The sequence below is a fragment of the Hippopotamus amphibius genome, chromosome 7, assembly GCF_030028045.1.
Source record: "Hippopotamus amphibius kiboko isolate mHipAmp2 chromosome 7, mHipAmp2.hap2, whole genome shotgun sequence".
NCBI lineage: Eukaryota > Metazoa > Chordata > Mammalia > Artiodactyla > Hippopotamidae > Hippopotamus > Hippopotamus amphibius.
In genome coordinates this window covers 89,081,059-89,097,679 of record NC_080192.1, presented here as the reverse complement: position 1 = coordinate 89,097,679, position 16,621 = coordinate 89,081,059, and the positions used below count along the sequence as shown (strand labels likewise).

At 49.1% G+C, this 16,621-nt stretch overlaps 1 protein-coding gene across 1 annotated transcript; it reads right to left on the bottom strand.

Moving 5' to 3' along the window:
• Positions 1–783: 783 nt before the first annotated feature.
• Positions 784–15,832, bottom strand: CLEC4F (C-type lectin domain family 4 member F). Its single transcript, XM_057742461.1, has 7 exons — positions 15,633–15,832; positions 14,661–14,777; positions 14,244–14,339; positions 10,794–11,912; positions 4,412–4,563; positions 3,394–3,512; positions 784–1,176 (listed from the first exon to the last, which is right to left on the bottom strand). Exons 1-7 carry the CDS (start codon positions 15,706–15,708, stop codon positions 1,032–1,034), a joined length of 1,824 nt encoding a protein of 607 aa, XP_057598444.1. The 5' UTR covers positions 15,709–15,832; the 3' UTR covers positions 784–1,031.
• Positions 15,833–16,621: the final 789 nt, after the last annotated feature.

The window sequence follows — 16,621 nt, the reverse complement described above, 5'->3', positions numbered from 1 at the left end:
AACCAGAAAACTGGACAAAATACATGAAACTATTGCTTTCAGACATCAGATAACAGGCAGAGCAAAACCAAGATCTGTCTGGATGAGCCTAAGAGCCCCCTGGGTTTCTTGCTGGAGGATCTTTCCAGAACACAGTGCAGGGGGGAGGATGCCACACAGGGCGTGGCAGTCTCACTAAGCTGAGGAGAGAAGGATGGGAGTTTGGGGAGACTGAGCATTCTAGAATTGGGAAGCAGAGCATAAAGGGGAGTCATGCAGAGAAAGAGCTCCAGAAATTTGCATAGGTTTCCCTGGGTAGGCCTAGGATGGGATTCCAGTATTTGAGGCAAAAAACACCTGCTCTATAAACTCTCATTCTCAGTGGAGCTGGCAGAAAGCTGAGTCCCTGGAAGGGTGAACGGGGACGAGAAGAGTCAGAGAAATGGCTCTGGGGGTTAGCAGTCGGAAGACAAGATAGAGCCTGCCACCTGAGAGAAATGAGCTTCGGGAGTGATTTAAAGGGCTGGAAGCACCCAGCTCTGGCCCCATCTCCTACAAAGAAAGTGCAGAGAACACCTGGGGTGGCTATGACTTCCTGGGAATTTGTATCCCTTCCAAGTCCCTGCAGTTTGTGTTAAACCTCTGCTGTTTTCAACAAACCAACTGAGAATTCCTAGCTATAAAGTCCTTAAACAGAGATATGCTTGTTTCAGGACAGAAGGGACCCTGAGGGAAGGAGAACCAAGGCAGGGAGAAGCGAGCCTGGCGGCTGTCACAGAGACAAGTCCAAACTTTCATTCATCCGAGTATTTATTGAGGACCTGCTGTCTGACAGGCCCATGCAGTTGCCAAGGGGGATACAGAGGCACAACAAGGCTCTTGCCTTGAGGAGATGCTCATCACACTGGATCACATGAAGTAAACATGTTGGGAAGATTTTTTTCGAAAGGACAGGGCAGGAGACACAAAGGCCAAACGGAAGGCCCCAGAGAACAAGGTGAGTTCAGAGGCTCTGAAGGCGTCTTGGAGAAGCGGCTCCGTCTGCCCTCTGGCTACATCAGGTCCACAGGCCTCTTGCAGACCCAGGGGTAGAGGGCAACACAGTGCATGTCATTCCATTTCAGCTGGAGGTGGACACAGTCTTCCGTGTGCCCATTCTTGTGTCGCCAGTTGTCCGGCTGATTGTTGTCCCAAAACCTGGAAACGAGAGGCCTTTATTCCAGTGGATGAAGGAAGTGTCCCTCCTCCCTGCTGCGGCATGAGCATCTGAAGTAACACAGGTGCCTAGTCCCCCAGTAGCCCCATGATGGGGCCAGTGGTGCCCTGAGGATGGCTCCGCTGAGCTTGTCCTTCGTTACTGAGAATGGAGGGAAGGGAAGGTGTCTAAAGCTGCAAGTCCCCAGCCCAGAATTCATATTCAGATGCCTGCAGAAGGGGGCACGTCTCCTTGGGACCGGGCCTAAGTGGTAGGGTACAGGATAGGCAAAAACAAACAAGACGCAACAAAACAGCGAGACCCACTCACAGGCTGCCTGCCAGCCCCTGGACCTGTGTTGTTCTGATGCCCCTGAGGCAGCTTCCAGGTGAGGATCACAGCTATGCTGGTATACACACACACCATCCACACACCACCCACATCGTACACACATCACACACACACCACACACACGCCACACACACCATACACACATCACACACACACCACACACACCACACACACATCACACACACGCCACACACACACACATCACACACACACCACACACACGTCACACACACACCACATACACACATCACACACACACCACACACATATCACACACACCACACACACACCACACACACACCACACACACGCCACACACACGCCACACACACCACACACATGCCACACACACGCCACACACACCACACACACATCACACACATCACACACACGCCACACACACACCACACACACCACACACACATCACACACACGCCACACACACACCACACACACATCACACACATCACACACACGCCACACACACCACACACACACCACACACACATCACACACACATCACACACACATCACACACACGCCACACACACACATCACACACACACCACACACACACATCACACACACATCACACACATCACACACACACCACACACACACGTCACACACATGCCACACACACACATCAGACACACACACCACACACATCACACACACACCACACACATCACACACACACCACGCACACACCACACACATGCCACACACACCACACACACACCACACACACCACACACACACCACACACACACATCACACACCACACACACACCACACACATCACACACACACCACACACACACCACACACGCCACACACACATCACACACACACTGCACACACATCACACACACACCACACACACACCACACACACACCACACACGCCACACACACACCACACACACACATCACACACCACACACACACATCACACACCACACACACACCACACACATCACACACACACCACACACACACCACACACGCCACACACACATCACACACACACCACACACACACGTCACACACACCACACGCACACATCACACACATCACACACATGCCACACACACACCACACACATCATACACACACCACACACACATCACACACACCACACACACATCACACACATGCCACACACACACATCGCACACACATCACACACATGCCACACACACACGTCACACACACATCACACACACACCACACACACACGTCACACACACATCACACACATGCCACACACACACACATCACACACACGTCACACACACACCACACACACATCACACATACCACACACACATCACACACACACCACACACACACATACACACCACACACACATCACACACACCACACACACACATCACACACACACCACACACACACATACACACCACACACACATCACACACACCACACACACACATCACACACACACCACACACACACCACACACACATCACACACACCACACACATATACACACACCACACACACATCACACACGCATGTCACACACAGGCCACACACACACACACCACACACACACGTCACCCACACATCACACACACCACACACACATCACACACACACCACACACACATCACACACACACATCACACACCACACACACACATCACACACACACCACACACACACATACACACCACACACACACATACACACATCACACACAGACATCACACACACACATCACACACACATATCACACAGGACATTAACACTTCATGGGCAGGGACACACACAGTACAGAGTCTCTAGCCAGACCTGCCCAAGACAGTGCCTGCAACGGCACTAGACCGTGGCTGAACTCACGCTCTGCTCCTGGCACTGTTGTATGGTGTGCCGTCTGCCCAGCGCCAGGAGCCCTCTGAACCTCTGTCAGTGAGGCCGATCCAGTGGTACGAGTCCCTTGTGAACTGTACCAGAAACGCCTGTGGAGAAAAAGCAGAGTCCTGTGACATCATTGAGGTGCTGGTTCACCAGGCCGCGTGGAAGAGGAAGCCAAGCCGCACCCTCCCTGGTCCCAGGGGCCTGAAGCCCACTCTTCAGGAGCTGGGCCCCCTCCCTAGCGTTTCTTGGTTTTCCAGATCTAGGGCAGCAACCAGGTCACCTGGGGAAGTCCAGCTTCTCCCATGTTGACCTGATGAGGAGTGTGGCCTTCTTGGGACAAAGACAGACCTGGTCATGGTTTTCTAAGAAGACCTGTTTTACAAAATAGTGTGTCCTTTGACAGACAGACAAGAACAGTCTCGGGAGACTCACCAGGGATGGGTGAGTCTGTAAGTTAAATGTGACCACACCTACAACGGGCCCTTGTCAGTAACCCTGGTAACTTCTGATAAGAATTGTTGGCATATGAGCCCCTCTGGAGCTCTATTGCCTTTGGTGGTCCTCAAATTCATGTGTGTCTGGCTTTCCCAAGAAGCCTGCGTCTTCTGCTCACGGGCCTTCTGTAGCCTTTAGATGAACTGACATTAAAATCAAGATTGACAACTAGAGAGGAAGCCTGAGAGGAAAATGAGGCAATGGGGAGGGAAGCATGCACCCAACACATTAAGGGCAGTCACCTTGTGCCCCCTCCCTCTGCCCTTCCTCTCTGCTGACTCCTCTGGGTGTCTCCTTCATTCACCGTGGGCATTGGGCTTTGCTGTCAGGGCTTGTACCTCCAAGCAAGATGCTCACCAGAATTCAATAAATGTTAGCTCCCTGACTGACAGAGGAGACATGAAGCTTTCTGCCATGCCCACTCCAAGAGGGGGAAGGCCAAAGCACCAAAGTCCCCGATCCCACATCAGCCCCAGGGGCACCACCCCAAGCCCACAGCTCTGACCTGCTCCTCCTCAGAGGTCACCGAGGCCAGGTGAGCTCCCTGGGACACACAGAACTCCTCAGCCGCCTGCCAAGTCTTCCTGGCATCAGAAAAGTAATACAAGCTCCCATCGTAGGACTTCCAGCCTTCCAGAATCAGCCTGAGGAGTTGATCTGCAGCAAAGGCGGGGGAGGAGAGAGAACCAGAAGCTGGCTGAGGATCCTGATCTGCCCAGGGACTGAACACTGAGGGTCACAAGCCCATGCAATGCTTGATGCCCGGTACTACAGGGCGCCCCCAGCTCACTACCCAACACACCAGGGGGCAGCAGCTGGGGACACCTGGCTCCATCGCCCCAGGGGTATCCAAAGAGCTCTGCTACCCAGCAATGCTCTTTCAAAGCTCCTGCTTTCTAGCTCTTTCACCACTCATTGCTATCACCTGACAGTCCTCTGCACCTCAGTCCCTGCCAGTTCCCTGGGAGAGTTCACAGCCATCCCGTAGTTTCCCTCATCTCCTTGACTTCATCTCCATCCGCTTCAGCTGCCTACACCCAAGACCGCATGTGGGATCTTTTCATCCGCTGGTCTCACAGTTTCAGACGCTGACAGCACATCCCATGGGCACCAGCCCTGATTCGCTCAGCTGTCCCACCCCTCCCTGTCCTGACTCTGTTCTTTCACATCATCCTTTCCACAGCTGCTTGACGTGGTGCCAGAACAGACTTGCTGGGCTTCCCCGGTGGCGCAGCGGTTAAGAACCCGCCTGCCAATGCAGGCGACGTGGGTTCGAGCTCTGCTCAGGGAAGATCCCACATGCCGCAGAACGACTAAGCCCGTGCGCCACAACTATTGAGCCCACGTGCCGCAACTATTGAAGCCCACGCGCCTAGAGCCTGTGCTCCGCAACTAGAGAAGCCACCCACTACAATGAGGAGCCCACACACCACAATGAAGAGTAACCCCCACTCGCAGCAACTAGAGAAAGCCTGTGTGCAGCAACGAAGACCCAACACAGCCAATAAATTAAATTAATTACTTAATTAATTAAAAAAACCCACAGACTCACTTATTCATTCATCTATTCTTTTGTCCAACATTCCTTAACTTCTATGAATCAGGGACTGTTATAGAGAAATCAGTAAGACATGATTCATGCCCTCAAGGAAATTACTGTCTAGCAAATGAGATAGATGTTTAAAAAAGTGTTGAAAATGCATTGATTGAAAACCATTGCTTGTTAGAGGCACAAAAGAGGGTGTGATCTATTTCACCTGGCCTGGAAGCGGGGCTCAGGAAGGACACCCTAGGAGAGAGGTCACTTGAGCTGAGCCTTAAAAGACTGAGGAAGAGTGCACCAGACAGGTGGTGCCAAGGAGAGCATTCCAGGCAGGGGAAAGAGTGGTCACAAAAGCACGAAGGTGTGAAACAGCACGGCATAGCCTGATCTGTTCAAGTACTTGGTATGGTCAGACCACAAGGAGTGGGAGGTGAATACGGACAGGTTCCCCAGCACAGAATCACACATCTCATGTGAAGGAGTTTGGGGTTTTTTTCCCATGAGCAGTGGGAAGCCCTGAAGGGTTTTCAGAAGGATCATGATATGCTCAGATTTGCACTGTAAAAATGTCAACTTCGTGTGGGTGTGGATGCTCAACAGGAAGGAGGCAATCTTAATCGGGCCAGAGACACCAATTACAACACATCTGCAATGTCTGAATAATAGATGGCGAGTGTGTAAACCAGGGGTTTTCAAAGTGTGGGCCCAGGACCAGTAGCATCAACACCTGGGAACTTGGTAGAAACGCCAGTTCTCAGACTCACCCCAGGCCAGCTGAATCCAAAATTGTTTTTTGACAATCTGCATTTTAACAAACTCTCCAGCTGATTCTGACACACTCCAAAGTCTGAGAAACAGCGATCTAAACCGAGGATTGGCAACCTACTGCCTGCCAGCAGCTTCTTTTTATAAATAAAGTTTTATTGGAACACAGCAGCACCCTTTAGGTCTTTGGCTTTATCATTACAACAGCATGTTGCAACAGAGACTGTTCAGCCAAAAGCCCAAAATATCAACTGCTTGGCCCTTTAAGAAAAAGTTAAACTAATGGTTCTTAGCCCTGACTGCCCATTAGAACCACCTAGGGAGCTTTTAAAAAAACTCTGATGCCCGAAGGATATGCAATGGAGAAAAGGCAGCCTCTTCAATAAGTGGTGCTGGGAAAACTGGACAGCTACATGTAAAAGAAGGAAATTAGAACACTCCCTAACACCATACACAAAAATAAACTCAAAATGGATTAAAGACCTAAATGTGAGGCCAGACACTATAAAACTCCTAGAGGAAAACATAGGAAGAACACTCTTCAACATAAATCATGGCAAGATCTTTTTTGATCCACCCCCTAGAGTAATGGAAATAAAAACAAAAAGGAATAAGTTGGACCTAATAAAACTTCAAAGCTTCTGCACAGCAAAGGAAATGATAAGCAAGACGGAAAGACAGCCCTCAGAATGGGAGAAAATATTTGCAAATGAATCAACAGACAAAGGATTAATCTCTAAAATATATAAACAGTTCATCCAGCTCAATATCAAAAAAACAAACAACCCAATCAAAACATGGGCAGAAGACCTAAATAGGCATTTCTCCAAAGAAGACATATGGATGGCCAAGTGGTACATGAAAAGCTGCTCAACATCACTAATTATTAGAGAAAGGCAAATCAAAACTACAATTAGGTATCACCTCACACCGGTTAGAATGGGCATCATCAGAAAATCGACAAACAGTAACTGCTGGAGAGGGTGTGGAGAAAAGGAAATGCTCTTGCACTGTTGGTGGGAATGTAAATTGGTGCAGCCACTATGGAGAACAGTATGAGGTTCCTTGCAAAACTAAAAATGGAGTTACCATATGACCCAGCAATCCCACTGCTGGGCATATACCTGGAGAACACCATAATTCAAAAAGACACATGCACTCCAATGTTCATTGCAGCACTATTTACAATGGCCAGGACATGGAAGCAACCTAAATGTCCATCAACAGGTGAATGGATAAAAAAGATGTGGTACATATATACAAGGGAATATTACTCAGCTGTAAAAAGCAATGAAACTGGGACATTTGTAGAGACATGGATGGACCTAGGGACTGCCATACAGAGTGAAGTGAGTCAGAAAGAGAAATACAAATATCGTATATTAACACATATATGAGGAATATAGAAAAATGGTACAAATCACCCGGTTTGCAAGGCAGAAATAGAGACACAGATGTAGGAAACAAACATATGGACACCAAGTGGGGAAAGCAGGGAGGGTTGGGGGGGAATGAATTGAGAGATTGGGACTGTCATATATACATTACTAATAAGAAAAAAAATAACAAATTTTACACTCTAAAAAAAAAACAAAAAAAACCACACCACAACTCGGATGTCTGGGCTGCATCCCAGAACAACCTCCCTCCCCAAAGAAAAATCAGAGTTCTGGAGGTGGGTTCCAGGTATCACTTTTTTAAAGCTCATTGGGTAATTCCAATGTGTCCCCAGGGTGGAGAAACATGGTCCGTATCAAAGCAGTAGCAAGACATAGGAGGGAGTTAGGAGGAGAGCAAGGGTGGGCATAGGAGAGGCATTAAGAAGAGAAGACTTCCAGGCTTCTGACAGATGGGGACAGAGCAAAATAGCAGAGTGGGTCCTCAGTGCTGTTTGCCAAGCCCCTCTTTTGTCAGCTCCATCTTTTCAGCAGATGCTCCAAACGGCCCCCTCCCTCACAGCTCCCTCCCTCTTCTCTCACCCTCAACCAGGGACTCCTACCACACAGAGACACCACTAAATATCAGCTCCCTCATTTTCATGTACCCACATCTGCAAACCTGGGTGAACATCTGCTTCCACACCTCCTCCCCTCCCAGGCTCAGAGGTTCAAGTACTGTCCCAGCCCTGGCAGGCCAAACACTCAGCTGTTCATTTCATTCTCTCCTCTCTCTCTCTCTCTCTCCCCCCGCCGCCGCCATCCAACACTGTCTCCCCAACACCCACTCCCACTCTCTCTGGCACCTCTTTGCTGGTGCCTTTTTCTCACCCTCAGATCAAGCCTATCCTAATATAGAAAAACCCTCTCAAGGAAGTTCACCAAAATATTAGCAGTCAGTTCTTACTTTAAAAATAGACATTTTTATGGAAATACAAGTTTTCATATTCTCTTTATCTTTTTCAATATTTGCCACATTGTCTATAATTAATATGTAAGTTTTGCAATATTAGTATGAATGATACAGGTTGTTTTTTAATCGCTCCTTCTAGCCTTCCATCCGCCTCACCTCAGCCTCATCTCTCTCCTCTTCTCAGTCAAGGCCCTTGAATGATGTGGGCACCTGATCTCTCATTCACACTCCAGTGACCTTCGTCTGGCCTCCAGGCCACATACAACTCTCCACTGAAACTTTATTCCAATGACTTACTAATTGCCTGGCATTAGTGTATGCTTATTGGTTTTTTTACCTGGCCTCTCTTAGACATTTGCCAAAACTAGCCACTCCCTTCTTGAAATGCTCTCCTTCCTTGGCCTCCCCAGCTGTACATCTCCCATTTCTCCTCCTGCCTCTGAGACTGACTTCAAAAACCTCTTTCACTTCTTGCCACCTAAAGGTTGACTTCCTGTTTCCACCCTCAGCCTCCTTCTCGTGAAGCATTTTGTCTCATGCAAACTACCCACTCCCACTGCCACAACCAGAACCAGCATACCCAGGGCTCCCACATCTCTGTCTGCAGCAGGGCCCCTCTCCTACACTCCAGACAGGTGACGGCCACTTGAATACCCCCAAAGCATCTCAGACTCAGCATGTCCAAATCTGGCTGCTTGTCTTCCTCTTATTCCCTATCTCAGTCTGGAGAGCCGTCTAGCCAGCCTCCTTGAAGCCCTTCGATAGATCCTCGTTTCCTGAAGGATGAAACCCCAGCTCAGGGACTTCCCTGGTGGTCCAGTAGCTAGCACTCTGCACTCCCAATGCAGGGGGCCTGGCTTCGATCCCTGGTCAGGGAACTAGACCCACATGCCAAAACTAAGAGTTCGCATGCTCAACTAAAGATCCTGCATGCCGCAACGGAGATCTGATGCAGCCAAATAAATAAATAAAATTTTTTGATTTAAAAATATTTAAAAAAAGAAAAAAAGGAAAAGAAACCCAAGCTCAGAGACCTTCCACATCTAGCTGGTGTCTCTCCAGATCTGCCTCTTTTTCTTTCTTTCTGCCTCTTGTGTGTTTCCAACCACAATCATCAACCCACTAAAGGGTTGTGTTGACGTTACGGGGTTTTCTGGAGAATAGATTATAAAATATCAGAGTGCATTCATGTGGTACAAGTTTTGCTTTTTGAAATATGTGTGTGTGCATGCGCGTGCGTGTGTGTCACACATAATTACACCTGGTCACAATGCAAAATGAATTTCATGCTGTGGTTACACTCAAAACAGTTTGAAAGCCACCACTCTGGCCCCTGCCTGCTGTCTTTTCACCCTGCACCTTATCAACTGCCCCCTTGGCCACAGTCCAGTCAGACAGAAGTGCCCAAAGTTTCTTGAACCTCATGGTTCATCTCCATCCTGTGACCTGCTGTTCCCTTATCCTATCTGTTTGACAAACACCTACTGGTCCTTCAGGACTCCGTTCAAGGGCCAAATTCCCATCGAAGCATCTTTTAATCCTTTCTCCCCCAGAAGATTTCCTCCCCGTTTGGAAGATCCTCATCTACAACCAGAGGACATCAGTCCCGAGAGGATCCCTCTTTTCCTTCTTTTTGCTCCTCCCATCCCCAGTTTTTAGACCTGCTCCCAACATAGCGCCTCTTATGCCTTTTTTTGCAAGGCTGTTCCACCCGCTTGCAAGCTTCAAAGGTAGGCATCACCTCTTGTTCATCTTTATGCTCTTGACATGTCCTAGGGCCTCAAAAATTTTTTGTCAGATGAATGCAAGAATGCTGGGTACTTTGCTAAATGCTTTATATGCGTTAACTCATTTGATCCTCACTGTGAAGCAAATATTATTGCTCCCACTTCACAGATGAGAAAAGTGAAGCTCAGAGAAGGTGAACATCTTGAGAAAAATCACAGCATCTAGGTTAGCAGGAAGTCGGAAATAAGGTTGTTTGGTCCCGCTAGCACACTCTGTCCCTACTACACACCTCCACCAGGTCTTGTTTCCCAGATGTTTGTTTTGTCACTCAGGTCAGATGATAAGCAGAGATTATGCCGCCCTTTGTTGGGTCCAGCCCTTCTCCAGCACCCACACTCCTTCCCAGCAGGGTGCATGTTGAAGTAAGCAAAAAGCTGAAGGGAAAGGAGACTCTACCCTCCCAAGAGACTCTACCCTCCTCAGCCCCCTCCTTCCAACTTACTTTGGGTCCTCTGGAGCTGCTCCTGAGAAGCAGAGGCTCCTTGGAGAGTCTTCAGTCTACTCTGCTCCTCCTGGATTTTTGAAGTCAGTGCTTTGGTATTCTCCAAATCCTCTTTTAACCTCTGGATCTCGGCCCTGGCCTCCTGCAGATTTCCCTCTAACATCTGGGTCTTGGAATTTAAGTCCACAGCATCCTTCATTCCTTGTTTTAGGGTCTGTATCTCTTGGTTGGCTTTTCTCAAAATACCATTGAACTCCTGGATCTTGGAACTTAAGGCAACAGTGCTTTCCAGCTCTGTTTTTAACACTCGCATCTGAGCATCTGTCTGCTCCAGGAGACCATTTGCTGTTTGGGTCTGGGCAGTGACAGTTTCCAAATCTCTTTTTAACAAGTGAATCTCATCACCAGCCCTTTCCAAATGACCTCTTAATATCTGAATCTCAGCACTGTTGTTATCTAAACTGCCTTTCATAAAGGTCTGGGTCTGGGAGTTTGAAGCATCTGTATTTTGCAGACTTTCCTTTAGCTTCTGCATCTCAGCAGTAGCACCTTCCAAACTACTTCTTAAAACTTTCTGCTGGGCCCTTAAATGATTGATACTATCCAGATTGCCTCTCAAAACATAGATCTGGGCATTAACATTCTTTAAACTACTGTTTGCCCATCGGAGCTGAGCATTTGCCATTTCTAACTCAGCCTTCAACACCTGGATTTCCGTGTTGGCATTTTCTAAGCCTCTGCTTAACATATGGAGCTCAACGCTAGTGTTTCCTAAACTGCTTTCTAAGAAACTCTGGATCTGGGAACGTGAAGCATTTGCCTCTTCCAGATCTCCCTTGAGCTTCTGGATCTCAGAAGTGGTCCCCCGCAAGGAATTCCTTAACATCTGGGTCTGGAAACTCAAGGCGCTGGCATTCTTTAGGATGCCTTTGACCATCTGGATGTCAGTACTGGCACTTTCCAGGTGACCACTGAGCAGCTGGATCTGAGAACTGACATTGTCCACTCTGCATGTCAACATCTGGATCTCCATACTCCAGGTGCTGGAATTCTCCACATGTCCTTTAAACATCTGGATAGTCTCTTGCAGCTCTGCCACCTTACAAAGGTGGTGGGGATCTGGAGGGAGGAAATGGAGAAGGCAGCCAAGGAGGCCCATTACATAGGGAAGCATTCATTACATAGGCCAACCAACTGTTCTTAAAATTTCCAAAGGAAATGTCTATGGCACAACCCTGAGTTCTCCTCAAGCAACCTGTAACCACCCAGACCCTGGGAATGGGCCATCTGAGAATGTACACCCAAAAACGAAATAAAGGCCTACTTAGTTATTCCACGTGAACTGGGGAGCCGAAGGATTGAAATATTTGCCTACTGATTATTTTGCCATTGTAATTGAATTTGCAATTAACATTATATCATTGAGAGCTGTTGATGTTTAATTCCACTGAAATTTCACCATTAGACGGGTCATTATGGTAAAGAAAATAGGTATGAATAAAGCCCATGTTTAGTCCCACACTCTATTTGTACACCAAGCATGAAGCCTCTTGATTCACAATTGTTACTTCCTAAAAAACATGTAGGCCACAAATGTAGAAATTTTCTGATTACAAATCTATGGGGAGATAAAAACAGAAACAAAATAAAATAGGTACCCATGGAGGAAGCATTCTGCTCAATGCCCAGGGCTATGGTGAAAGTCCTTCAAACAACACTGAACCCTGAGCTGCAATGGCCTTTTAAAGGGCTGGCACCGCCAATGTCACATAGGGCAAGGGTCCCTATAGAACCATTTGAGGATATGGGAGACCTGAGCGAAAGGCCTTGGTCATTGGGGTCACTCAAGGAAACTCTGTAGCCCCTTCCATCTGCATGGTCTTTCCCAGCAAACCCAGCTACAGTTGTCTCTGGTTCTACTCGCACACCCTGTGAGCCTCATGAGCTAGGACGTAAGCTCAGACATTCATGGTGTGAGGCTCCTAGTTCTGCCTCCTTTCAGGAATAGGGAGAAGAACCCAAGTAGGCAAGGACCCTTCTGGAGGCTTCTTGCCCTATTTCTAAAGCCCTGCCTGTATAGATGTGTGAGACCTCAACTACTGTGCTGAGGTAAGACCAGGAGGGCCTTAGATCAATGGAACAGAATAGACAATCCACACATATTTGGACAATTGATTTCCAACAAAGATACAAAGGAGAAAGGATAACTTTTTCAACAAATGGTGCTGGAACAATTGCATACCCATATGCAAAAAGAAAAAATGAACTTCAATCCATTACTTTGCATCATTATTCAAAAAATTAACTCAAAATCAACCATAGATCAAAATGTAAAACCCCTAAACTCTAAAATTTCCAGAAGGAAACATAGGAGAATGTCTTTGTGACCTTGGTATAGGCAAAGATTTCTTAGATACAAGACCAAAAAGAGAACCCATAAAAGAAATAAAAAAGACATAAATTAGACTTTATCAAAATTTAAATCTTGGGGGCTTCCCTGGTGGTGCAGTGGTTAGGAACCCGCCTGCCAATGCAGGGGGCACGGTTTGATCCATGGTCCGGGAAGATCCCACATGTCTTGGAGCAACTAAGCCTGTGTGCCACAACTGCTGAACCTGTGCTCTAGAGCCCGCGAGCCACAACTACTGAGCCCACGTGCCACAGCTACTGACTCCCGAGTGCCTAGAGCCCATGCTCTGCAACAAGAGAAGCCACCACACTGAGAAGCCAGCTCACCACAACAAAGAGTAGCCCCCACTCACCACAACTACAGAAAGCCCACCTGTAGCAATGAAGACCCAATGCAGCCAAAAATAAATTTACAAAAATCTTTTTAATCTTGTTAAGAAAATAAAAAGACAACCCATAGACTAAAAGAAAATATTCACAAATCATATGACTGAAAAAGGTCAAAAGAAAAGAGTACGTAAGCAATTATAGTCCAATAAAGAGCTTAAAAAACAAAAACCTTTTGATAGAGAATCTTGAGTTTCTAAAAATGTAAATAAATGTTTATTTGTTCTCTTTAAAAAAAAAGAGTACGTACTCTAGACTCTTCTAGAAAAAGCCAAGTAATCTGTATTATAGCAAGCAGGTCAGTGGTCGCCTGGGAACAAAGGGAGGAGGTGAGAGGGAGGATGACAAAGGACACAAGTGAGCTTTGCGGGGAGGATAGGGAATATGTTCCTTATCTTGATTGTGATGCTGTCTGGTGCGTTTATACACACATCAGAACTTACCAGCTTTATGCTTCAAATGTGCAGACTTTACTATGTGCCAATTATACCTCAAAAAGCCATTTAAAAAAAAGAAGGATAATGCCTGTCTGTGAGGAGCGTGGAACCCATTCAGGGATCTGAGGGTATCGGGGAGAAGCGTGTCCTAAGGGTCTGGGCATCCAGGACCCCGGCTCCCTCCCACCCCCACCCCACCCCCACTGTGACTACTTACGGTCGGATTCCTCATGGAACTGCTCAGTACTGTTGTCTCCCCACAGCTCTTGGAAGGAGGCGTCTTCCTCCAGTGCAGGTCTTGGGTGCTGTAGAGCTGAGATTCCCCATTCCCGGGTCAGCACAATCCCTCAGGACTGAGCCTGGGGGAACAGGCCAGCCCACCCAGTCAGGATTCCAGAAGGCGGTGGGGGGAGACGGCACCAACGACCCCTCAGAGTTCCCCTCACGGGCCTCATCTCTCGGGAGGCTCCGCTTGAACGGGAGTTGGTCAGGTCCCAGGAAAGCTCTGATTTGGGCCTGGGACTGGAGGTGGAGGGATCCTCCTGGAAGTAGAGGGGGTGCACCTGGGGCTCTTTGGGGCCTTTATGCAGGAAGAAGAGAGAGTCAGTGGAGTTCGGGTCACCTAGGAGCTTACCCACAATGATAAGAGCCACAAGAGAGGAGACCACGGTCACAGCCACAAAGGCCAGGGTGGCCTGCAAACGCCTCGGCATCTTAGGGGCTGCAGGAGCCACTGCCACGGGGTCCAACCCTGCAGGAGAGAAGCCAGGGTCCAGGAGGAGACTGTGCTGTGCAGGTGGGACGGGCTCAGCCCCTCGGGCTCACTCTCCTAGCCTGTCTGATGGGGCTGAGAACACTTGCCAGGCTTACCTTGGGGAAGCGCAGCGAGTGCTTAGAAACGTGCACTAGCGCTCATGGAGGCTGCGGTAGCAGCACAAAGGCTAAGAGAAGACCACAACCCAGAGCCTGGAGGATGCGCACAGGGCAAAGAACCTGGCGCAGTGGAGGAGGACAACAAAGGTGTTGCTTGAATGAAAGCAGAAAGGAGGGAGGGAGCCGAGGGAGGGAGGGACACAGCAGGAACCCTGACCTCAGCGCCCCAGGGCCAGCCTTGCTCCATGGAACCTGACCAGAGCAAGACTCACAGCCTTGGGGGCTGCTGCCACCGCAAACTGACGGGGCTCAGTCCTGGAGCCTCCCTCGGCTGGATCAGAAAGCCCTCCTGTGGGTGTCCTAAGAAGGGCTGTGCCTGGGAGTCTGGGGCCTGAGTATACAGGGAAACCCACTCAGAGGGGGAGAGACAGCAGCCCGGAGCCCCTGAGGCCTCACGGGGCCAGCCCAGTGTGCAGAGGTGGGGTTCAAAACCAGGTCCCCCTGAATTCATAGTTCACTCTCTTCCTCTTGCCAGGTTGCCATGACCAAGGAAAAGGGTCTGGAGAGATCTCATGCGGAGACGGGGTGTGGGCTGCCGGCTCTCTGTCCTAGCCTGTGCCACCTTCCGCCCTGACTGCTTATTCTGGAAGGTGAGCCTACTGGGCAGGAGCTGAGAAAGATGGTGGAGGGCTGGGGCCCAGCGTGCTGAAGGCTGAAGCCCCAGTTTTCTCACCTCGGGAGCAGAGGGAGACACTCTGGTTGTCTGTGCAGAAGTGGACCTCGTCACCTCTCGTCTCCACTTCCTGCATCCTCCAGGACTGCTCCCTGCCTCGGGCTCCCAAAGGCTGTGCTGTGGGCCAGCAGTGGTGGGAAATGAAGCTGCGACACCCGAATTTATATGCTCCTGAGTCACTGCTGACAAGCTCTGCCTCCCTCTGTGCTGACTCTGCAGAAGCACCCCATCTGGGCTCTTCCCCTCAAGGCTTCCAGGCGCCAGTCTGCACCCACCCCCCAGTCTCCCTCTTCCCTCAGCACCAGCCTCTGTCCTCCCCTCAGGTCCATCCTCCCCACCTCCACACGACAGTATAGCCCCAAACACTAGCCTCTGCCGCAAAGTCAGAGATACGTTTCACCGGCTACTTTGGAGGGGGTCAGGGGTTCCTTTTCAGCTTTGCAGGAAAACATCCTTGTGACCCATGGCTGACTCTTTTTTTTTTTTGCTGCGTTGGGTCTTTGCTGCTGCATGCAGGCTTTTCTCTAGTTGCGGTTAGCAGGGGCTACTCTTTATTGTGGTGCGCGGGCTTCTCATTGTGGTGGCTCCTCTTGTTGCAGAGCACAGGTTCTAGGTATGCTTCAGTAGTTGCAGCATGTGGGCTCAGTATTTGTGGCAGGTGGGCCCTAGAGTGTGCAGGCTTCAGTAGTTGAGGTGTGTGGGCTCAGTAGTTGTGGCGCATGGGCTTAGTTGCTCCGCGGCATGTGGGATCTTCCTGGACCAAGGATAGAACCCGTGTCCCCTGCATTGGCAGGCAGATTCTTAACCACTGCAACCATAGCTGACTCTTAATCCCAGCCCCAGACCCTCTTAAGTAACAGGAGGTCAGGTAAGGGAGGAGGCTGGGTCAGTGTAGCGGATGTTTGCAGATCAAAGGAAAGGCTGAGGTGACTCTCTGCTCACTCAGAACCTCATAGCTGGCATGACAGGAAAGGGATTACAGTAGAATA

Excerpts from the sequence above, each read along its gene's own strand:
- CLEC4F (XM_057742461.1), bottom strand. The coding sequence starts at position 15,708 with ATGCAGGAAGTGGAGACGAGAGGTGACGAGGTCCACTTCTGCACAGAC. Across the intron at positions 14,340-14,660 it reads TGTGGCTCTTATCATTGTGG|CTCTACAGCACCCAAGACCT; the intron begins GTAAGCTCCTAG and ends GGGGAATCTCAG. Across the intron at positions 4,564-10,793 it reads GCAGCTCCAGAGGACCCAAA|ATCAACTCCTCAGGCTGATT; the intron begins GTAAGTTGGAAG and ends CCTTTGCTGCAG.